Source organism: Lontra canadensis, unplaced genomic scaffold, assembly GCF_010015895.1.
Source record: "Lontra canadensis isolate GAN:19392208 unplaced genomic scaffold, GSC_riverotter_1.0 scaffold9, whole genome shotgun sequence".
Taxonomy (NCBI): domain Eukaryota; kingdom Metazoa; phylum Chordata; class Mammalia; order Carnivora; family Mustelidae; genus Lontra; species Lontra canadensis.
The window spans coordinates 7,225,848-7,249,728 of NW_022631003.1; the positions used below are offsets into that span (position 1 = coordinate 7,225,848).

At 34.7% G+C, this 23,881-nt stretch overlaps 1 protein-coding gene across 10 annotated transcripts in view; it reads left to right on the forward strand.

Annotated features, from left to right (window-relative positions):
• The window catches only part of CAPS2 (calcyphosine 2), a 57,142-nt gene extending 35,912 nt beyond the window's left edge, over positions 1-21,230 (forward strand). For 8 of the 10 annotated variants that reach the window (XM_032854755.1, XM_032854751.1, XM_032854758.1 and 5 more), the window contains 9 exons: positions 759-833; positions 1,699-1,794; positions 1,882-1,975; positions 5,600-5,718; positions 7,428-7,504; positions 9,302-9,456; positions 12,733-12,852; positions 14,729-14,825; positions 20,743-21,230. In XM_032854755.1, the coding sequence (XP_032710646.1) occupies positions 759-833; positions 1,699-1,794; positions 1,882-1,975; positions 5,600-5,718; positions 7,428-7,504; positions 9,302-9,456; positions 12,733-12,852; positions 14,729-14,825; positions 20,743-20,918 (1,009 nt within the window). In that variant the 3' untranslated portion in view covers positions 20,919-21,230. Of the gene's footprint in view, positions 1-758; positions 834-1,698; positions 1,795-1,881; positions 1,976-5,599; positions 5,719-7,427; positions 7,505-9,301; positions 9,457-12,732; positions 12,853-14,728; positions 14,826-20,515; positions 20,661-20,742 lie in introns of all 10 variants that reach the window. The other 2 variants (XR_004382327.1, XM_032854756.1) reach the window with 2 other exon arrangements.
• Positions 21,231-23,881: the final 2,651 nt, after the last annotated feature.

The window sequence follows — 23,881 nt, forward strand, 5'->3', positions numbered from 1 at the left end:
AGGTCTTTATAGCTAGACTTATTCGAGGCTAGAACCTCATCTAACGCCTTTTCCACCATTCTGTTATTTTGCTAAGGCATGTTTTCAGCTACCCATGACTGAAAACTTGAGTGATAGTGACTTAAACAAGTCAGGAGTTGTTTTCTTGTAAAACCAGTTGCCTGGAGGTAGCATTGGTTTTCGTTCAGTGGTTCAGTGATGACACAGCTCTGGGCTGTCTTCCTCAAGATCTTATTGGCCTTTCTGACATGGTTGCCTAATGGCTACAGTGGCTCTGAGCATCATATCCCTGCCACGTTCACAGGCAAGAACTATTCCTTTGCCACTCTTTTATCAGGACAAAAGAAGTCTTCCCTTGAAGATTATTGGCAGAACTTTGTCCCTTAGTCACCTCTAATGGGAAAAGGCTAGAAAAGCAAATTAGATGATTGGAGGAGGACAAAGGAGAACAGGGTTAGAAGTGGCTGCCTGGTAACACTGTAATAGGACCCGTTAGAAAAACGCTGTTTACTTGTGTAGCACTTTGATACTATACATTCCAACACAAAAGTTATGTGGGTATTATACACTATATCTCAGGGTTTTTTCCGAGTCTGCTTCAGTTAGCTAGCACTCTAAAAAAGAAGGAGGTTTATAACTTCATCTTCATTTTGTATGTTTCAACATATCAACATAACCTCTTTTATACTTTATCATTTATGTCAATATCCAGTATAGGAAACTTTAAACTCATTATTGACAAATGTATTTCTTAACAGGATAAGAACCCATTCTACATTAACTGAAAATATGCTTTCTCATAAAGTACAATTTGATGGTAGGATCATATCAAGGTAATTGTGATTTTATTAAACTTTTAATCCTATGATTATAAAACAGTATTCTCTTCAAATAGAGGTAACAATAATGAGATTGGTTAAGTTTGTCACATTTAAATGCAAAATGTGAATTTAGAATGAATGTTTTTAGAAATATATACTAATATGTTACAACAGTTATAGGAACTATGAACCTATAAATAAGGCATTTTAATTAGAAGTTATCTAAAAAGTGATTTTAAAATGGCTTTCAAAAAAACCTTAGAAATGGCTTTTTTAAAGATATGTAGTACTTACTAGAAGATGGTAAAGGATTTAAAAATTAACCTTTATGTAAGGTGCTTTCTTTGATTTTCTTTTAAGGGCTTAAATTAATAGTAGATTATTAATAGGTGCAGGACAATGAGAAGATGATTCTCAAATCTGTTATCTCCGTGTTACAAACTTCCAGTCATACACAATACTGATGTTCTTTATGTATATTAAAGGTGATGTATGTTTTTAAAAGTTATCAAGTTTGTTCAGTGATTTTAAACTTTCTTTGACAAAGATAAGTATCTATCCTTCAGTGGCTTTTTGCAAGGTCAGCATTTTTAAAGGTCTTTCACTCTATCTTAAAAGTCTATGTCAAAACATTAATCTATTGTAATATATCTGTATCCTATCACTGTAAGGTAAAGCCTTTTTCTCCATCCAGATCTTACTTAAACTGACACTTCAGCAAGCCATGCCATGTTTCCCTGTAGCTTCCCATAACCCCTGCTCATTGCCACATATCAAAGGGAGTTGTGCTGTCCTTTGACATACACAATGCTGGTTTATTATTTAATTTGAAAATTTCCCTTATTTGAAAATCTTTAATATCACTCTGTTTTTCTAGAAATGGACATGATGCCTGCAGAGAGCTGGTTGGGTTCTTTTTTGCTCATGACCAGTCCCTAACAATTTATGAATATCGGCAATTTGGGAAAAATAGGTATGCCCTAAAACATTGTTACAACTCTCAAGATGATTACTTCTGAAGAAGCTGAATAACTTCACATTTTTGTCATTTAACTTCTAGAACAAGTGTGCTTCCTTTTATTCAAAAAAACATTTATAATCATCAGTGTGGACGAAGAAAAGGAAAACAATACCAACTTGGCGATTTTTATATTGTAAGTGAAGTGTATATGTATGCAAATGTTTTAATGCCAGATGCTGAATTTTGTGGGATGGTTTTGGGGGTTAGAAAGAACAGGGTTTCTAGTTTTCAATTTGTTATCTCTACTCCTTACAGAGCAGGGCTAATGGTTGATCTTTCCCCAGGAGGTTCTGCCTCCCAGGTCCAGATTTCAGTGGTCTGAATGTAAGCATATCACATTAATTCCTTGCAACACTCTACCCCTCCCTCACAATTCTTCAGTATAAGTTTGGGAGGGCTTGTCTCTTGGTACTTTTGAAGGCCTGACAAGGCCGTACCACTCGGTAATTGGCTATTTCAATAGTCCTGGGAGAATGGTCCACATCATGCAGGCTTATCTCCTATAAATGCATGTTCTTCTCTATATGGAGGGATGCTTGGCCTCTGGAGCTGTCACATATCTGATAGTTAGCGTCTCCGCCTTGTGATTTCTGCACCTCACACAACTCCTGACTTGTGGTGTAGAACAAGGATACCCTCGAAGGGGTTGATCATAGGTAATATTACAATTTGTGTAGTGCTCATAAATTATTATGTTCACATTATCTCATGAATAAAATTTAGCATTATCCACAGTGACCATCCATGTAACAAATATCTACTCATAGGCCAAGCATTGGAGATAGAACAGTGAATAAGTTAAACCAATTCCCTACTTACAGGATGCTTACCGTCCAATGGAAAATATAGTCAAATAGGAGGGCCAGGCCAGAGGGGCAATGATTCAGTTTTGTTGGGTTGAAGAAAGCTTCCTGGAGACAATGCCACCTAATACTGATCTAGAAAAGGCGTTAGGTAGACTGGGATAGGTAGACAGGAGAGGATAGGAAAAGGCTTCCAGAGGGAGGAGACAGCTCACTGAAAGAACAGAAGTGTGGAAGAGCTCGGCTTAGTTGGAGACTTAGACTTAGTTGGAGACTTAGTTGGAAGTCGTTCAGTCTGGCCGAACATTAGTTCAAGGTCACAGCTGGCAAGAAATGAGTCAGAGTTCGGATGCCTGGGTGGCTCAGTTGGTTAAATGTCTGCCTTCTGCTCAGGTCATGATTCCACAGTCCTGGGATCGAGTTCATATGGGGTTTCCTGCTCAGCAAGGAGCCTGCTTCTCCCTCTGCCTCTGCCCATCCCCCTGCCTATGCTCTCTCTCTCTCTCTCTCTGATGAATAAATAAAATCTTTAAAAAAAAAAGAGATGAGTCAGAGCTTATTAAGAGTAGCCTTATATTAAAGAGTCATCTAAAACGTATTGGGGAGTTACTGAAAGATGAGAGGTGGATGGATTGAGGGGAGCTGACATTATCAGGTTTGTGATTTAGAAAGAAAGATCTCTCTGGTTACAAGATGGGGAGTGGATTGAAGACTAAAAGAAAGAACCAGATTGGATTGAATTCTATTAATTAGGAAGGAGGTTATAGCAACCTAAATTAGGCAAGTGGCTGTGGCTATGAAGCTAATTAGAAAAAAATTTTAAAGTCTTCAGGAGGGGGGCGCCTGGGTGGCTCAGTGGGTTAGAGCCTTTGCCTTCAGCTCAGGTCATGATCCCAGGGTCTTGCGATTGAGCTTGCTTCCCTTCCTCTCTCTCGGCCTGCTTCTCTGCCTACTTGTGATCTCTGTCTGTCAAATAAATAATAAATAAAATCTTAAAAAAAATAAATAAAGTCTTCAGGAGGGAGAATCAAGATATGTTGTGACTGGTTACATGAGGAGTTGGGGGTGAGGAAGAACTTTACATCTTGAGCTTGGATTAAGTATACCAGACGTGTCACTCTGGCCTGCCTCTTGAGAGCTAGAGAAAATCGGCTCCAAATCCCATTTCACATACCTGTATACAGAATGTTTAGTGTCCATCCCAATGTCAAAGTTACCTCTAGCTCTGAACTGCTGCTCGAAAATTTTAGTACAGTTTATGACTTATTCTTACTAACCTGTTCTATGTTACTTGAACCCGGTGTAGAACTCTGCTTCCTTTTATGATTTCCAAGAAAGAATGAGGTGGAGGGGTGAGGGGAGAAGGGATAGAGAATGGAATGGAAGGATGGAGGAAGAAAAATAGAGAAGAAGAAGGGAGGGAACCCCCCCCCCAACACCATACATGTGAGCCTTTGTGTGGAAGACATTTTGAAGGGAATATAGAGGGAGGTTTATACTGCAGCAGAGTAAGAAGCTTATAATTTATTATTAGACATTCTTATTTTTAAAAATATGTCCCTTAAACATTTCCTGTGGTATAGGTCCTCCTCTCCTATTTTCTGACACCTCCCATCTCTTGTTCTTCCCACAATCTTCCATTTCTTTATGCAGAAATACTTGGCTTATTTTTCTTTTTTGTGGAGGTGAAGGCAGTTGTTGTCTGCCTTCCAGCTGTTATTCTGGAACTTCTCTTTTCAATTCTGTATGCCCCACCACGGTGTTTCTCTGATACTCCCTGCAAGAAATTTTAGTGCTAGCTATTAAGATAATACTCCTCTACACTTGCGCATGAGCCCACAGACGCTCATGCGTAAAAGTGCACCCACAGGTTCACTCCCAAGCGTGCACCTGTTGCTTTGGACCTACTCAGAGCTCTTTGATGCACCCAACACACTCGGCGGTGCACATGTACATATGCTCACAGGCATTACCCTGCTACACCTCTCACATAGTCTCCTTAATCACGTAATGTAATCATTTCAAGAGAATTGACACACATTTTAAAGAATGGAGAGAGTACTGTTATTACAATTTTTTAAAGTAAATGCTCCAGGAAAAAGGAAAGAAACCTCTCCCCTTATTTTCAAGAGAGGTAATTCAGCCCCTTATTTAGAGTTTGTGTTTGTCCCTATTTGACCGTACTTATTTGAGCAACTCAGAAATTAAAATAGTAACTTTCTAACTTTGGATTAGGGATTTTTTGATAGGAATGTTTTCACCTAAACCTTGCTGTTCCAACTAGGTTATAGTTAGTTTTACATTTATGTGATGGTTGTTGTCAAAAGACCAGGTGTAAGAGGGTGATGAATCTATTAGTTTATCAATTTGCTGTGCATCTTTCTGTGAACCAGGAGTTCTATTTCTGAACTTAGAGGTGTCATGATTTCTTTTCTTTTTTTCCCCCCAAGATTTTATTTATTTGAGAGAGAGAGTGAGCAAGAGAGAGCATGAACAGGCAGAGGGAGAAGGAGAAGCAGGCTCCCCACTGAGCAGGGAGCCTCATGCAGGGCTCGACCCCAGGACCCTGGGATCATGACCTGAGCCGAAGGTGGACTCTTAACTGACTGAGCCACCCAGGTGCCCCAGGGATGTCATAATTTCAATTAAAATAATTTGTCCTTTCTTCCTCTGACTCATAAAAAATTGGAGTTCTTATTTTTTTCCACATCAATTATTAAATCTAAGATCATTCTAATTGAGAGATTGATTGGGAAATTATTTCCTTTATTTTTCAATATTATTAGCTGAGGCCTGTGTGGTTTCTAAATATTCTCTAAATATACTTTTTAAAATCAGTATAAAAGTATACCGTATCAAATATAATCAGAATCAAATTTTTAAAATTAGTGTTAGTTGTATTTCACTCTTTATATACTTTCTAGTTTAAAGAATTCATCTGTTAATTTCTTTAGGGTGCAAACTTGACATTTTTGAGTTCCGATCATTCCAGTCTTCCAGAGAGCATAAAAGAAAACACATTACTTATACTTCGGATCACTAATATTGATCAGATAGCTTTGGATTCTCTCAAGTAAGTCAAATATGCATTTGTCATTTTGAAAGTAAGTGAAAACACTATTTTTTATTATTGTAAGATGATATTCTATCCTAAAACATTTTGACATTAGTTAAGCTTTATGTTTTTGAAAAACAAAGCATAGCTATATTTGTCTAGTTCATGTTCTATATTGTACTCAAATACATCTTATGTGTAGGAATAGTTAAATAAAGATCAAAAGTGTTCCATCTATGTTAAAGGTTATTAATTTGTCTGTGCTATAACACCTCTATTTTACCAAATGCCACCAAAGCAGTCAATTTTAAAGGTAAGCTATAGTACAATATTATAACATTTCCCACATTTTAGTGTAATGCCTTTTTTTTTTTTTTTGCACTAAAAAATGTCTTGGGTCTCACCTGATTATAGTATTCCTTGATTGATGATATGCATAATGAAAAAATAATGCTATGAATCAAAAGTGCTTTTATTTTTAAATTTTTATTACTTTATATTTTTTAGAGAGAGAGAGCAAGCTAGGGTTGGGGAAGAGAGGGTCAAAGGAAGAGGGAGAGAGAATCTTAAGCAGGTTCCTCACCCACCAGTCTGGAGCCCGATGTGGAGCTTGATCTCAGAACCCTGAGATCATGATCTATGCCGAATTTGAGAGTTAGATGCTTTATCAACTGAGCCACCCAGGTTCCCCCCCAAAAATGCTTTTAAATGAATATCTATATTATAAAACATTTAATTTATATATATTTTATTATATATAATATGTACCAACATTATCAGTTGCAATATATATTATTTGTATGTATTTTATAATATATGTATTCTGTGATTCAAAAAAATTCAAATTCATTTACAAATGCTTTGATTCATAGCAATCACAGCCTTACATATAAATAATATATTTTTTATGTATATTCATAGTTATATATGAATTATGTAAGTAAAATGTAACCATATATAATCACATATAATCAATAAAATATATATATTTTTAAATCACAGAATATATGTGTATATATGCTGTTCTTGCTGAGTGTTTCTTGGTGCTGTATGCATTTCAAAATGACAATAATTGGTGTACTATATTAGAGGCCACATCCCATAAATTGGCTAAAGGATGTCCGTTTCTTTTTTTTTTTTTTTTTAAGATTTATTTATTTATTTGACAGGCAGAGATCACAAGTAAGCAGAGAGGCAGGCAGAGAGAGAGAGGAGGAAGCAGGCTCCCTGCTTGAGCAGAGAGCCCAATGCAGGGCTCCATCCCAGGACCCTGAGATCATGACCTGAGCCGAAGGCAGAGGCTTTAACCCACTGAGCCACCCAGGCGCCCCAGGATGTCTGTTTCTTTGTCATTTACTGTAGTGCTCAAATGAATGCAGTTTTTTTTTTCTGTCTTTTTAAAATAACATTTTTATATTTTGTACTTTCACAGTTAAAATTGCTTTTAAATTTTATAGTTTTAATCATTCTAAAAGAACATTGAAATAGCTACAAAATGAATGTAATGTTTAAAGGTAGTTCTTGGAAGGTTTAAAGATATTAGCTCTTGATTTAGTATATTTAATTTTTCTGGAAATTATAGCAGCGAAGCTGGGACTTGGGGAATCTCTAAGCACTCTTCCAACTCTGAGAGTTTCTTTGAGTCCAGAATAGGGAAGAACTTAGACTTTCCGTGCTCAAGATCGCAAAAGAATACATTTTTATCACTGTGAACATATCAATTACAGAACTGATTCTGTGGAGCCTGAGGATAATTTAACCAGTCAAGAAGCTAACGATAGGCTTATTTTAAAGGCTGTTCAAGGTATGTATTATTACTATTGTCTCAAGTAGTTTTATTTTCAACAGTTTTCTTTGCAAGCAGTAAAGCAGTATTTTCCAGACATTTCTTAGTTTTACAACAAAGGCACTTGATTTATATTTCTTTTCTTTACTTTTTTTAAGATTTTATTTATTTGTTTGACAGACAGAGACACAGTGAGAGAGGGAACACTAGCAGGGGGAAGTGGGAGAGGGAGAAACAGGCTTCCTGCCGAGCAGGGATTCCCATGCGGGGCTTGGGGCTCCATTCCAGGACTCTGGGATCATGTTATGAGCCTAAGGCAGACGCCTAACGACTGAGCCATGCAGGTGCCCCACTGGTTTATATTTCTTATGTGCTTCTTTTTATGAATTTACACATTTAAAAATACTTTTATAAAGCGGGTGGATTTGAAAAAAAATGAAAATAGTTTTAGGATGTTTTCCACTTTAGTGATCTTGTTTAACTAGTATTATATGACTTATGAATTTAAGAATTTTAGAAAGTACTAGATAGTATGCGTTTTCTCCATGAAATAAATAAAATGTAAGTGATTTTGTAATATAACATTTGTCTTATGCATGAGATGATGTCCCAAAGTGATTTATGGCAACCTCTTTTAAAAGAGAAAAATGCCATCCTGGGAGCCAGGTTGATGTTTGGACTCTGCCATTTCATAGACTTTGTGTAAATCTCTTGCACTTCTTTTTCATCTTTATAATGGGGATAACCTATTTTATTAACTTTCCAGAGTTATTGTGGTAATAAATGATATACACACAGGTTTTGGATACGAAAATGTGTTACAGATTTTTGTTTCTAGAGTCCAGTCTTATAACCACTAAAGGATAGTAGGCTCAGACAGACAGTTCCTTTGATGACTCTCATGGCCAAGAGGGAGGCATACATTAAACAAACAATCATAGAAATCAACCTATCATTTGTAAAGCTTGATAAATCCTGATTTTTCATTTAAAAATGATATGAGAGTAAAAAGGCTAGAAACAGATTTAAAAGTTGTCTGGGATTGGGGTTTGAACTCTCCCAATATTCTTGATGTCATTGTTAGTAAATCATTTTCTCTGTTTTTTCATGGTCAGCCCAATGTTTGTCACTGTTGAATCCACTGTTGACATTTATTCTTTATTATATTTAATAACTGCTTTAGTAGAGTTAACTATATTTTCTTAAGTAAAAATGGCATAAACTGTGTTAAGTATAATTACTGACCTTCAAAGAGAATGCTAGAAGCTTGAGAATATAACTAAAAATTCCAAAAAAAAAGGGCTGCTTTAAGTGTGTAAATATAAGATAGCACTGCAAAACTTTGATGCTGTTCAATATGTAAGCTACAATTTGAAGATTTCAGATATTTTAGAAATTTCAAACTCGTTATTTTTGAGTGACTTGCCTGCCATCAATTTTATAATTATAGCAAAGAGGAAAGAGATTAAAGATGTGAGATCATTAGATGAAGAGGAAGTCTGGAAAGTAAAAACTAAGATTTTTATTTGAAACATGTAGATTATTTTCATGCTGATGAAGTGATCCCTTATTTTTCTATGTAACACTTTCACCACACAGTGGTGCTATAGTTCTAGTATATTTACATGCAATTTTGTATGTAACACTCTTGACTAAAAGCATTCTATTTTTCAAGGTCTTTTGTCAGTCCTACATACCATCTAGTTGCATATTCATGTCCCTATACCACTTACATCAACTTTAATTTTTCTACCAGAGAACCAATACATTTGTATATAGAAAAAACTGGTTTCCGTTTCTCTTCTTCCTAAACAGATGCGCTAAAAGAACAGCTACACAAAAGAGGTGTTCGTATTTTGACTGGATTGGCAAAATATCTTCAACAATTGGACAAAGAAGGAACTGGACTTTTAGATAAGGCAGATTTTAAGCAAACTCTCCAAGTATTTCACTTAGAAGTGTCTGAAAATGTAGGTACTGTGATGAATGACATAGTATTCTTAAATGGTATTATTTACTCTTCTAATGGGATTTTAGTAGTTCAGGTGTGTCTTTTAAAAAAAAAGATTTTATTTATTTATTTATTTACTTATTTATTTAATGAGTAGGGTGAACGGGCAGAGGGAGAGAGAGAATCTCAAGCAGATTCCGCACAGGGTGCTGAACCCCTGAGATCGTGACCTGAGCCCAAATCAAGAGTTGGATGCTTAACCGACACAGGTGCCCCCATGTGTCTCTTTCTTTATGCTTCATAATCAGTGTTAGTCATCAGGTGACAAGTCTTGTTAATTTTAATCTCACTATTCATTCTTCCCTCATATATTTAATAGAACCTAATAAGTAGGCATTGTTCTAAGCTCTGAGAGTGCATACTCTAGACTCTTAAGGTCTTCATAATCAGAAGAAAAGAGAGATGAAGGATTATGAAAGACTATATGTGTTAAATAGAGAATGCTTACAGAACACATAGGATTAATTCCAGGCCAGGTTATGGGAAAGAAGAGAGAAGATCATAGGATTCCTGGAGAAGGGCATAACTGAGCCGAGTTCTGAAGGATGAGGAGGAGTTAAGCAGGCAAGAGGGGAGGAAGAACGTGGGTCAGACAATGAATATTTCACACAAAGGGGAAGCACATGTAAAGGCATGAAGAGGAGGAGGGGGTGTGTAGCCTGTTCTAAGAATTGCAAAAGGCCAAAACCAACCCCCTGCTCCCCAATAAGCAGCCAGAGCTTTTATACATCCTGTTCCCTGTACAGTGAGCAATCTTCCACTAGACCTTTGCAGGGTTGGATTTTTCATCATTTAGGCTTTCTCTATGGGGAGCACTATACTGACACTTCTGTCTAAAGCAGTGCCTATCTGATCCTTGGTCCTCTCTGTACCATTTATCATATTATTTTCTTCATACCACTTCGCAAGTATTTTCTGGCTCTGCTGGCAAGTAGAGTGTTAGATCCATCGGGACGGGGACCAAGGTGTTTCTGGTTTCCTGCTGTGTCTAAAACCTCCAGTGGAAACTTGCTTATGGCAAGTGCTGAAGAAACAGCATAGTTTACATGGACAGACGTTTGGAAGGAAGGAAAAGAGAAGAGTGGAGAGAAATAAGCCTGGTGGGGTCCATTATCTTAAAACCTTTGCATGCTATGCTAAGAAGTTTGGGTTTCATTCTAAAAGTAAATTTGAAACATGTCTACCTTGAGGGTTTCAGATCAGAGATTCTCTTGTATTGTTCTCTCTTGCTTCAAATAGTCTTGTCACAAGATGTAGTGTACTTGTGAAAGGAACGCTGGGAATTGAACTTAGGAGATAAAGATTCAAGTTCTGGACTTACTACTTCAGCTGTGTGATCTTGCATAGGCCTTTTTAAACTTTTCTGATTGACAGGCTCTGCCTGGGCAATCTACAGATAATACCTGTGGTCAGAGTTACTTTGAAATTCAGATGAGAAAATTACATGGGAATAAGCCTTTTCAACTAAAATTCTGTGCCAGTGTGATGTTGTTTATCATTGTTGTCACATGCCTGTCCTTTGTGTTTTTTACCAAGTTTAACCTTGTGGCCCACTTAGTGATACATATTAGAGATCCTCTAACTTCATTTCTTCCTCTTAATAATAATAATAATAATAATAATAATAATAATAATATAGTAAAAACAGCAATAGAAAATTAGAAGCCTTGGTGTCTTTATCCACAGTCAAATAGGTAATTAATAACTGAGTTAGAGTTAGTGCCCAGATAATCTAGGTCAGTCTTTTATTCTTTCTGCATCAACCAGTACTTCTTTTCTTGGTTGATTTGCTGAATTTTTGTCCCTGGAGTAAGAAATAGAAACTAAAATAATTATATAAGACTTCAAACATAGGGAGAACATATATTATGAAAATACGAGTAAGCTTCCTTTTTACCCATTTTAAAAATAATATTCCCTGCTTTTGCACTATCTAGTGATATTTTGTAATATCACTAGAGACTGACCATGAAATGATAGGCAGAAATAAGGACTCAAGAATCACCAGTCTGGGTCTAATTGTGGAAGTAGTTTGGGGAAGGCATGGTCATTCTCTTTGATTTGAAATTTAAAAAATTGATATGCACCCTAAGTAGCTTAATTTATTAGAGATACTATCAATAAATTTAAGCTCAGTTTTTTTCAACTGAATTATAATTTTCCAGTCTGTACCATATCTTAGAAAGACTTACATAAATTTGTTGCCCGTTTTGGTAAATTATTCCATTTTTGAAAATTATTTCTTTTAAGCTTCAAGCAGTATCTTTTAATTCTAGTATTCCATGAGCTGGGCATGCGAATTCATCTTTTATCTATATTATGTAAGATTTTAAAGGTCAAGCTCATTTTTAAATTTAAGAGCGCATTTTACAGACACTTAAAGTTAGTCATGTGCTAGGCATTATGACAGACAAATTAGGGGTTATTGAAAATTGGGGGAAGCAGGGCATCTTAAGATTGAGTTTTTCTTATTAGAATTTTAATTGAAAAAAGCAGGAGGAAGTAGAACTTTTTTGAGTCCCATTGTTTGTCAATCACCTTGCTAGATATCTTATTCACAATCTTGTTTAAAGCTAACAACTTGACTGAAACTTTGAAAATACATTTATTTACCTGAGTTTAAGAAAACCCCATCTGTATTTTTTTGTTGTTGTTATTAGGAAATCTGTGACTAGAACATTCTATTAAATTGTGCATTTGCAAAGAAGTAAGTGGCAATGGTAAAATCAGCAAACTGGCATAAGGATTTACTCAAAATAACACCTTTCAGTGCGAATTGTGGGATAATATTGGAGCCATTTAGATCTTTTGCACTTTGAAACATGACGACTAGCAGAAATACCACTAAGTGGCCCTAATGCCAATTGGAAGCACTGTAGAACCTGAAGTGAATTTTTAATTGTCACATATATAATACATTAAAAATAATTAAAAGTTCAAATTCAAGTAAGTGGTGAGCATTTTTGTATTCAAAGGAATCAAACTTAAAATAAGAATTTGTGACACTGACTCTCCTAAATTACCCTGAATTTTACAGAACTGTCCACCACAGAGTTCCTTTAAATGGTTTTCTTAGTGCCTTTGTTTGGTTTTATATGTAACTTTTTAGAATTGTCTTGTTAAATCTGCTTCTTTGCCTGGGGCTACAAAAGTAGTAACAAAATAGTATTAAGATGAGATTTGTTGCGGTCGTATATAACTAAAAGGTGAAACAGTGGTCTCTGAATATGTCTAGGATTTTAAGTCTGCATGGCAAATTCTGAATGGCAATGACAGTGGCAAGGTTGATTATGGAGAATTCAAACGTGCCATTATTGGTGAAATGAACGAATACAGGAAATCGTTTGTTCGAAAGGTAATTTTGTTAAATAATCTTTGAAATAGTTACTTTTTAAAGTTTTTAAAAATTTTTGTAATTTGTTTGAGAGAGAGGGCATGCACATGGGCAGGGGTACACAAGCAGGGGGCGGGTGGGGGGGTGGGGGGGCGGGCAGAGGGAGGAGCAGATTTCCTGCTGAGCCGGGAACCTGGTGCGGGACTCCATCACAGGACTCCAGGATCATGACCTGAGCAGAAGGCAGATGCTTAACTGCTGAGCCATGCAAGCACCCCTGAAATAGTTACTTTTAGTAGAGTGTTGGGTTCATTATTTTACAACTTTATTGATTACTATTGAACATGTTTTAAATCCCTTCACCTGTAATATATTTTGGAATTAGTAAGATACAGGGAAACACATACATATACAAATCTACCAGCATAAAGCAAAATAATTTATGCATATGTTTTAGGAACAGACTTTACAAGACCAGTGCTCTAACCCCTGAGCTACACTTGCCCTTGTTTTAGGAACAGATTTTAAAAGGAAAATAAACTCTGAAATCAAATTTTGGTTCACATATTACTGTGTTCCACACATAACTGGTTCCATAAATTTCTGGCTCCAAAAATTACTAGTTATATGATTATCTATTATTAAATGTCTCTGAGCCTTAGTTTCTTGTCTCATAGAGTTGGTATAAGGACTAAACTTGTAAAATTCTGAGCATTGTGGCTGTTCTAGTGTCAAGGCTCAATACATGTTATCTTAGGAGTATGACTAAGGGATGTTTCTCTGGTTTTTATAATATGCATATTAGCTAGCTGTTCAAATGAAGGTTAAAATAACTATTAAATTGGAATTAAAAATAAGAGCCCTGATTTTTTTTTTTTTTTTTTTTTTTTTTAAGATTCACTTATTTATTTTAGAGAGAGAGAGAAAGAGAAGCATGCTTGGGCATGTGTGAGTGAGGGAAGGGGCAGAGGGAGAAGGAGAGAGAATCTCAAACAGGCTTGGAGCCCAATACAGGCTTGATTCACAGCCCTGAGATCATGACCTGAGCCCAAATCAAGAATCGAGGCTTAACCAACTGAGCCATCCAGGCACCCCAGGAGGCCTTGATTTTTATAGGAAACTACATCTTACTCAGGTTCTGCTGGCCATTGTTAGAGCATACTTTCGAGCAATGTAGATTCTTTCTCTTTCGAATATGTACCTGTGTGTATGTATCTAATATTGAAACAAAGCTTTTGTGTATAGAAGAGTATAAACAATTACATGAGGTATAAATCTCAAATAGAAAATATCAAAATCTTTACTGGCCAAAAGACACAATAAAAACTTTATGTTAAATGAATTCATCACATAATAATTTATAAATTTGCTCTTATTTGTACTTTACATGCCCAGGTGACAGATGTATCAGGAGTAGAAGCTAGAGGGTTATCTCTTTCATAAATCTTGATACTAGGAAAAGGGGATAAAAGCAGAGTTATAAAGTACTGTATTAGTTCACCAGGGCTGCCATAACAAATACTACAGACTGGGTGATTTAAATAACAGAAATGTATTGTCTCACAGTTCTGGAGGCTTGAAGTCCAAGATCAAGATGTTAGCAGGTTTGGTTAGAGGTGGAAGTTACCAGAAAAGTCTTTTACCCAGCTCTTCAGTATAAGAGGAGAAAAGTTAGGGCAACAGAGGTTAGCTTACTATCTCAAGGTCAGGGTGGCAGAGAGTGCAGTTTACCTATCTTGCTCCAGTATCTTCCTGTATTCATAATACTTCCTTCTTATAGCAGTTTAGTACTTTTAAACTGGCTTTTTAGAGCTTAAGTATAACCTACAGAATAGAGAATTGGGTTCTCATGTCTAATGATTTCATAGAAAAAAATAACATTTTTTTCTTTATTTAGGCCTTCATGAAATTGGATTTCAACAAAACTGGCTCTGTGCCTATTACAAACATAAGAAAATGTTACTGTGCAAAGAAGCATCCTCAAGTAATTTCAGGTAATTATTATGAGTCAAAATGCATTAGATTTCTAAAACGTTAATAAAAGTAAAATCTTAAATTATATTAACTTACAGTGTAGACTTGAGGCCATTAAGGGAGGAAATAAACACTTATTTTTTAAACCAGAAACACAAGAGCCATTTGACCTTCTTCATTTAAATATTCTGAGGTCTATTGTTTGTGCTTTTTTTTTTTTTGATGTTTATGAACTGAGATTGAATTTTTATTTCTTACTGAGGAGATCATGAGGAATTTGCGTTAGGACAGAATGGATTTAGAGGACAGATAATTACATGTGCAAGTTCTCTGGGTTAGTTTTACTGTATCTTCGTATACTTGAAGATTCAAGGCAGAAAGTGAATGTCTTTTTCTGGGAATGGTGATATATATATAACAGGCATACATATGTGTATCAAAATTTGAGGATCTAGAAAATACCTCAAATACATACAGGCAATTTAGGATGGCTTGACTTAACAATTTTCTGACTTTACAATAGTACTAGAACAATGTGCATTTAGTAGAAACTGCACTTCAAATTTTGCTTTTTGATCTTCGCCCTGGCTAGCATTCACAGTCTGATACTCTCTTGTGAAGCTGGGCAGCAGTAGCAAGCTCCCAGCTGGCCATGTGACCAGGAGAATAACAACCTATACACTTATGTAATCATTCTATACCCATACGGCTATTCTGTTTTTCACTTTCAGTACAGTATTCAATAAATTACATGAGATATTCAATACTATATTATATATATATGTATGTACACATACATATATATACAGTATATATACATATATATACACAGTATCCAATGAATTACTCAATTCATGAGATACTCAATACTATATTATAAAATGGGCTTTGCCTTAGGTGATTTTGCCCAAGTGTAGGCTAATTGTAAGTATTCTGGGCATGACTAAGGTGGGCTAGGCTAAACTATGGTGTTTTAGGTTAGATGAATTAAGAGCATTTTCAGCTTAAGACAGTTTCAGTTTACAATAGGTTTATCAGCTACAACTTTATCGTGAGTCAGGGAAGATCTGTAATTTTAGAGATTCATTACCTACTATATTTTTTCTGACTTAAATTTTTATATAGTTGATTTATTAATACATTCTTAGTATAAAGAAAGTATTTGGGGGCGCCTGGGTGGCTCAGTGGGTTAAAGCCTCTGCCTTCGGCTCAGGTCATGATCCCAGGGTCCTGGGATTGAGCCCCGCATCCAGCTCTCTGCTCGGCAGGGAGCCTGCTTCCCTTCCTCTCTCTCTGCCTGCCTTTCTGCCTACTTGTGATCTCTGTCTGTCAAATAAATAAATAAAATCTTAAAAAAAAAAAAAGAAAGAAAGTATTTGGCCACAGTGACTCTCCTCTTTTCATCACACTTTCCTCTATAGAGGTAACATTATCATTTAATATATATACATTTCTTGTATGTCCTTACTCTATGAATTTTCATAGCTATATAGGTGCTATAAATATCAAATACTTCTTGAATTTTTTTTTTTTTTTTTTAGCATGACAGGTACACTGAACACAATTGTATGTAGTTTACTTTTTACACTCAAAAATATGTTTTGGAGCTCTTGCCGTATTAATCCATATTGAGCCACCTTATTTTTATCTGCTGCATATTATTCTTTTTAAAAATCAATACACTACAATTTACCTAGTTAGGCTCCTACTGGTAGACTTTAAATTTCTAAACAATGAAGCAACGAATATGTTTATTTGTGACTCCTCAGGCTCATTTTCTGCTGTTTCTTATGGGGTGGTAATTTCAATACCTAGAATATCTACATTTCAAATTTTAACTGATACTTAAAATTGCATTATAAGATGGCTATACAAGATTATATTGCCGTTAGTTGGAGAATTCATTTCCCCGACTGTCCTCCCAACACCACAGAATTTTGCCAATCTGATAGACTAAAAAAAATTTTTATTTGCATTTCCCTGGTTATTTGGAAGGTTAAACATATTTTTGTATTTTTTGACCATTTGTAATTTATATTTTATGAAGTTTCTTTCTAATTTATGATTTTGATCATATACTATTAAATACTATAGAATACTATTCCAGAATTTGTCTTTGATATTTTTATTATTAAAAGAAGTTACCCTGTAATTACTTTTGTTTATCACCATTAACCCTTATAAATGGTTTATTTATTATTTTTAATTATGAAGTGAAAAAAACAACAATTTGTTATAAAGATTAACACTAACTATCACTGGCTTCCTGATTTCTGATAGCCTAAGGTCAGAATAGTTTAATTTGCTTATCAATAACTTTAAATGAACTGCAGTTGCCCTAAGAATATTTCTAGCATTATTGAATTGGATTTAGCATATCTTTTTCTTTAAACCTATGTCATTCCCTGCTTTTCTTCCTTAATTAGCTTGCTAAATATAAGACCAAGATAGTTTTCTTATTTCAAAATTAGATGATTTCAACATCCTACATTGTTTTTCTCTTTGTTTTCTCCCTTCTAACAATCTTAATTAAGTTGCTAAAGCAGCTTTAGTTTTGTTAGATGTCATTGAATTGTTGGTGAGGGTTTTGTTCTTGTTGGATAAGCCTTCATTAGTTTAAGAAATGCCAACACCTCAAAAAAAAAAAACAAAAAAAAACCCAGACCCAAAATTCCATATCTCATTTTTGCATTCACATTAAGGAAAATAAGCTAGTAGGTACAAGCAGTCTTAAAAAGAAGAACAAACACCCATTGAAGTTTTTTAAAGTTTAAGTTTAAAGTTTAAAAATATTACCTATCAATACAAATTATAATCTAGTCACATGCCCATCTCTGGAATATAAATTATTTACAATTAAAAAATATTTATTTATTTGAGAAAGAGAGAGAGAGAGAGTGAGCAAAGGGAGGGACAGAGTGAGAAGGAGAGAAGCAGACTTCCCACCGAATTTGGAGCCCAGCACGGGACTCCATCTCATGACCTCAGGATCATACCAGAGCCAAACCTAGAGTTGGACGTTCAACTGACTAAGCCACCCAGGCGCCCCTAGATTATTTACAATTTATAATTAATTTCAAATTAAGGCTTTTGTAGCAAATTTTTACTATAGAAAATACTTTCTTTTTACTTTACTTAAATAAATTATTAGAAAAAGATATTTTCAGCTTTAATAGAAATGAAATGTTCCAAATGTATTTCTCTGTAAAGATATTATCATTGTTTATTAAAATACTTCATGGTGGGACACCTGGGTGGCTCTGTTGGTTAAGCATCTGCCTTCAGCTCAGGTCATGATCCCTCGGTCCTGGGATGGAGTCCCATGTCAGGCTTCCTGCTCAGTGGGGAGGCTTCTTCTCCCTCTGCCTGCTGCTCCCCCTGTTTGTGCTCTCTCCCTCTCTCTGTCTCTCTGACAAATAAATAAATAAAATCTTAAAAAAATAATAAAATACTTCATGGTGTCCAAGTAGACAGAAATAAAGGTTAGTTAAAAATGATAAAAGGTAAGTAGTTCTTGGATGGTGATACAGAGGAGGTATAAAAATCTTGAGTATTTGAAACAAAAATTTAAATAAAAAATGTTTTCATTAAAAAATAATATTAAAACTCATTTGTTCAAAAGTATGGGTGATAAACAGAGGAGGAAATCTCTTTTGCCAACAGGTATATATTTTTACATATATTAGATCTTGGTTAATTTTAACCCTTCACTAACACTCAATCACAAATTCACTCTATTGTTTTATATTACCATTTGTGCGGAGCATAATTATCCAGTCCTTGTTCATTCAGCCTTTTTTAAAAATAAAATAATCATTTTCTCTATTTTGCACATATTTTTAAAAGACAGCAAACATCTAAAGCATTTTTTTTTAATTTGAAAGGCCCTTAACAATGAATGATTATCTAAGTCCATTAGAGAACTTCTGCTTTTTGAAAAAGATCCAACCCTTATCCTAATTTTGCCCACCTCATTAGACAATTAAGGTGGTTTTCCCAATTTAAGTTTGTAATTTTAAAATGCAACATGGCTTTAGAGTGATTTAGAGGGTCATTTAGATTTCTCTGACACTTTTTTGCCTTTGTATATGGGTCTCTATTTTCTTTGATTATCATCTGACCATATTTTGTAGCTTCCTTTCATCTTTTAATTCCTCTTATTAAAAACTTAACGAATGTCTTTTTTCCTCCTCCATGCTAGAATCCTGGGAATAGATATAAATCCATGAGAGTAGGGAGCACCTGAGATTGCTCCTTCGTTTTCACTGACCACAAAATAACCCAAGCTACTTAATTAAATAGCTTATTGTTCTCTTCCTGAATTAAAAAAAATCAGATGAATTAAAAAGATGAATTAAATCATTTATTAAATGATAGAAATATCTGAATCAGATATTTTATGTTGCCTCTTTGGTGTTTTGTTTTGTTTTGTTTTAAAGATTTTATTTTTTTATTTGTCAGGTAGAGAAAGAGAGCTAGTGCACAAGCAGGGGGAGCAGCAGAGGGAGAGGGAGAAGCAGGGTCCCTGCTGAGTAAGGAGCCTGATGCTGGGAGATCCTGACTTGAGCTGAAGGCAGACCCTTAACCAACTGAGCCACCCAGGTGTGCCTGTGTGTGTGTGTGTGTGTGTGTGTGTGTGTGTGTGTTTTAAGAACTTTTACAGTATTTTAATTGAATTTAAATGGCTGTGAAAGGGTGATTCTAGAGATATAAAATCTCCAGGTTTAATATATTCTTCCTGATTTGCCAAAATTGACCTGCTTCTCCCAAATTAAACTCAGTGGAACATTCTTTTTAGAAGTACTTTTCAGTCACAATCCTTGGGTGGAGGCTACAACGTCTCAATCATCTCAGTAATATGCAGGGTTAGGAATCTTAATGGATATAGCATGTTCAAATGAGTAATTTTCTTTCTTTTAGATTTTATTTATTTATTTATTTGAATTCAAGTTAGTTAACATATAGTGTATTGTTAGTTTCAGGATAGAGTTTAGTGACTCATCACTTGCGTACAACACCCAGTGCTCATTACAACACATTCCCTCCTTAATGCCCATCACCCAGTTACCCCACCACTACCCCCCTCTACAGCCCCCAGTTTGTTCCCTATAGCTAAGTCCCTTATGGTTTGCCTCCCTGTCTGTTTTTTCTTTTATTTCATTTTTCATTCCCTTCCCCTATGATCATCTGTTTTATTTCTTAAATTCCACGTATGAACGAAATCATATGGTATTTGTCTCTCTGACTGACTTATTTTACTTAGCAGTTACGTTCTCTCTTTACATAACAAATTGAAGCATTATAATTTTTTTACATTTTTGATTCTCAGTAGCATCTTCCTATAGAATGAAATTAATCATATTTAGTATGATGTAGTGGAAATAGCCTACTTAATGTCAGAGATTAAAATAGAGTGATTTAATCTAGTGAAAATTCTTCCGGCAAAGATTTTCATAGGCCTTTGAATCTTATTTGTGGTAATATTTTCTAGCTGCAGTTATGAGTAACTGATTCATAAAATAGCTAATGCCTGAATATAGGGATGTTTTTCACACATTGGGTTACTGTGTTAACAGCCTATAAATCTTTGAAATTATTTACTTGTTATCTTCTTTCCTCATTTCTAATGAGAATAAAACTGAGTCCTCTAAAACATTAAGATATAAAAGAATATCTACAGTAGTGACTCTTATTTTGTTTATACCTATAGGACACATCTAATCAGAGGCTTAAAAGTTGCCTTGAATGTGTATTGAAGTCATCACCATTAAATTCTGATTCATGCAAGAAACTGTTTAAATAAATTGGAGGGTAGTTTGACATAAGATTTGAATTTGTTGAAAAGATTTCATAAGGTGATTAAGTATTTCTTTATCGTCATCAGTCATTTTACTAGTGTTTTAAGGAGATTGTTTCACAGTCGGTACTATCTTACAGGCCATTCCACAGAGGAAGAAATCAAATTATCTTTTCTAGAAACATTAAAAGATGCCGGCAGCAAGTCTGATGAAGTGACCTATGGTGAATTTGAAGATTACTATGAAGGTCTAAGTATAGGGATAGTACATGATGAAGATTTTGTTAATATTATACGTACTCCTTGGGGAATTTAGTTTTTTAGAATGAGTGTGTCTTCAGCACTGAGCCTTCTAAAGATGAGGTGAATTGAATGTAAAATGTGGTCAAACCCTGGATTATATTTTTCTAGGACTTCTTTTGTTTTTTGTTTTTCTCAAACAGGTTGAGTCTGGTAGGAGGAATCAGAAAAAGAGCTGAAGGGAGGTATATGTCTGGTCATGTGCATGTCTGAGTGTTTGCCTGACTCTAAGCGTGTAAAGCTCTATCTTTCTGATTCATTACTTATCTTGGATATGTTTTAAAGGTCATTTTTAAAAATTTTTATTTTATTTTATTTGTGTGTGTGTGTGTGTTCCAGAATTCAATGTTTATGCACCACACCCAGTGCTCCATGCAATACGTGCCCTCCATAATACCCACCACCAGGCTCACCCAACCCCCCACCCCCTCCATAAAGGTCATTGTTAAAATTAGGCTTCATAAGAAAGTTACATCTGTATCAAACTATATGAGAGCTTCTATATAGTAACCAAGTTACTCATCCATTGTTTTTTGGCTACTCATTCCCCAAAATATGATTGCCACCATTCTCAATTTGATGAACTGGAATTGGGTCCAAAGCCTCTAAGACTTCAAATATTTCAGCTTGTTTAAAACATTTGAAAACGTTAAAAGAATTAGAGGATATGCAAGAGAAATTTTCCACATGGTATAGATGTTTTGTGTAGCATAAATATTTAGAATGATGGAGGCTTACCCTTCAAATGCTTATTTAAATAATGACTTGTCTTGTGGATTCTTCTAAATTATGTGCTGTTGTTTGTCCAGTAGAGCACAATGTAATTATTCAAGTGATCAGCTCTGTTCCTTCTTTTGTTCTATTTTTAACTGGAATCCTTATTACCTACACAGAATTACTGTTAGCTAGAAACAATACAAAATGGGAGGGAAAATATTTTCTTAGATTTTTAAATAAAGATCTCAAAAAGTGCATTATCCCATGTATGGATTCAGGGATAGTTTAGTAATTCTTAACAAAATGTAAAAGGATGTTTGTGTCCTAAAATGAATGTTTGTTATTCTAAACATCTCTTTTTGTTATACTAAGCAACTTACATATTTTCTTCTAAATAGATATTATTTAATGGTTAGATGTATTATAATCGTCCCTTCCAGTCTTATGTTGTTAAGCATATTTTCTTGTGAATATAATCAGAAAATGTATAGACTGTCATATTGTGAAAAAAGAGAACATTCTTCTGGGACTTCACATGTTAATGCCACAGCATACTCCTAAATAAGCCTCCACCTTCTTAATATAAATATTCTTATGTGTTTGCAAAAATTTCTCAACTTAGCAGCTTAGGAATAGTTAATTTCTCATTATTTTACACTTTATTTCAGTGTAGAGTTAGAAAATACGTATTCAATATGTTATTTGTGTATTTTGTTAAATTTTAATTGGTGGCACAATAAATTATTCTGCATTTGCTTTATTATCTGCATTCTTTGATTTCGGTATAATAAAATCTATTATTTAGTACCCAGTTTAATAGAGGGGCATTTAATTATGTAGTTACATTTTCAAACACCCGCAGCATAATAACTGACATTTGAAATTCTATGCTTAACAGTCTTTAGGAGTCTAAAATATCTCTTGATTAACATTAAAATATTAAATATGAAATTATATGTTGTAGTGTTGTTACATGAATTTTATGGTTAAGTATATTTTATCATTCTCTAGATCTTCAAGATGTCTTTGTGGTATAGAGTTGTCTTCCCAATAGCTATACTGTTTATTGAATTCTACATATTAATTTTAGTGTCTCTATTCTTATAAATAATGTTTTACAGAATTTTTAGGGCAACTCAAAAAATATATTAGAAAACAAGGGATACTATTTAGGAATTTTAAGCTATATTTTAATTAGGAAAGAATATATATTTGAATGATGGAGCAACTAGAGCATAATATAGATAAAAGTGTATGTTCCTCTTTTAAATTTTATAGTATATGACCATATGTACTTAATGAGCCAGTGACTGTAGAGTCACATAGAGCCACTTAAAATAACACATAATTTTGATGCTATGAAACACATTTTATTAATTACTTTGGATTTCCAGTCAAATTTGTTGTGAATTACTTCAGGAGAGAATTGTGTTTAATAGGCTGTGCTTACCACAGGTTATTTAACATGCATATATATATGTGAGATTGGTTTATAATGCTTGAATAAACAAAATATGTACTGTGATAAAATATAGTCACTACTCGGTTGGCCAGCAAGGGCAAACATCTGCAGTTAAAGTACTTAAAGAAGTAGAAGGAACTGAACCAAAATGACAAGCTGAGCATGAGAAGGGCAATGAAAAATCAGTGGGTTGATAGGGAAGTGTTAGAATCTGATAATGAGGAAAATGTCCTGTTATAGCCTTCCATTTTTACTTTATGGTTATATAAACTTCTAAGGAAAACACATTTTTTAAATGTCTTCATATATAAGTGCGTCATAGTGCAGCTTCTGTTCATTTGATCTTGATTTCATTTAGCCAGTCATGTAGATGGTTGACCATTAAGCAACACGGAGGTAAGGTTGCTGATCCCGTGTACAGTCGAAAATCTGCCTATAACTTTTGACTCCCCCAGAACTTAAGTACTAATAGCCCATTGTCGACCAGAACCCTCACCAATAACATAGTCAACTAACACATATTTTGTATGTTATGTTATATACAGCATTCTCAAAATAAAGTAAGCTAGAGAAAAGAAAATGTTATTAAAATCATTTTCAGTACTGTATTTATAAAAAAAAATTCCGAGTGTAGGCGGACCTGCACAGATCAAATCCATATTGCTCAAGGGTCAACGGTATTTACTATGTGACACTATTCCATGAAATTTCCAAGACTCTCGATAGTCTAGATTTTTCTCACACTCTGTATATCCACTTTATCTCAAGTCCTGTGGTTCCTTACTTTTGCCTCCGTCGCT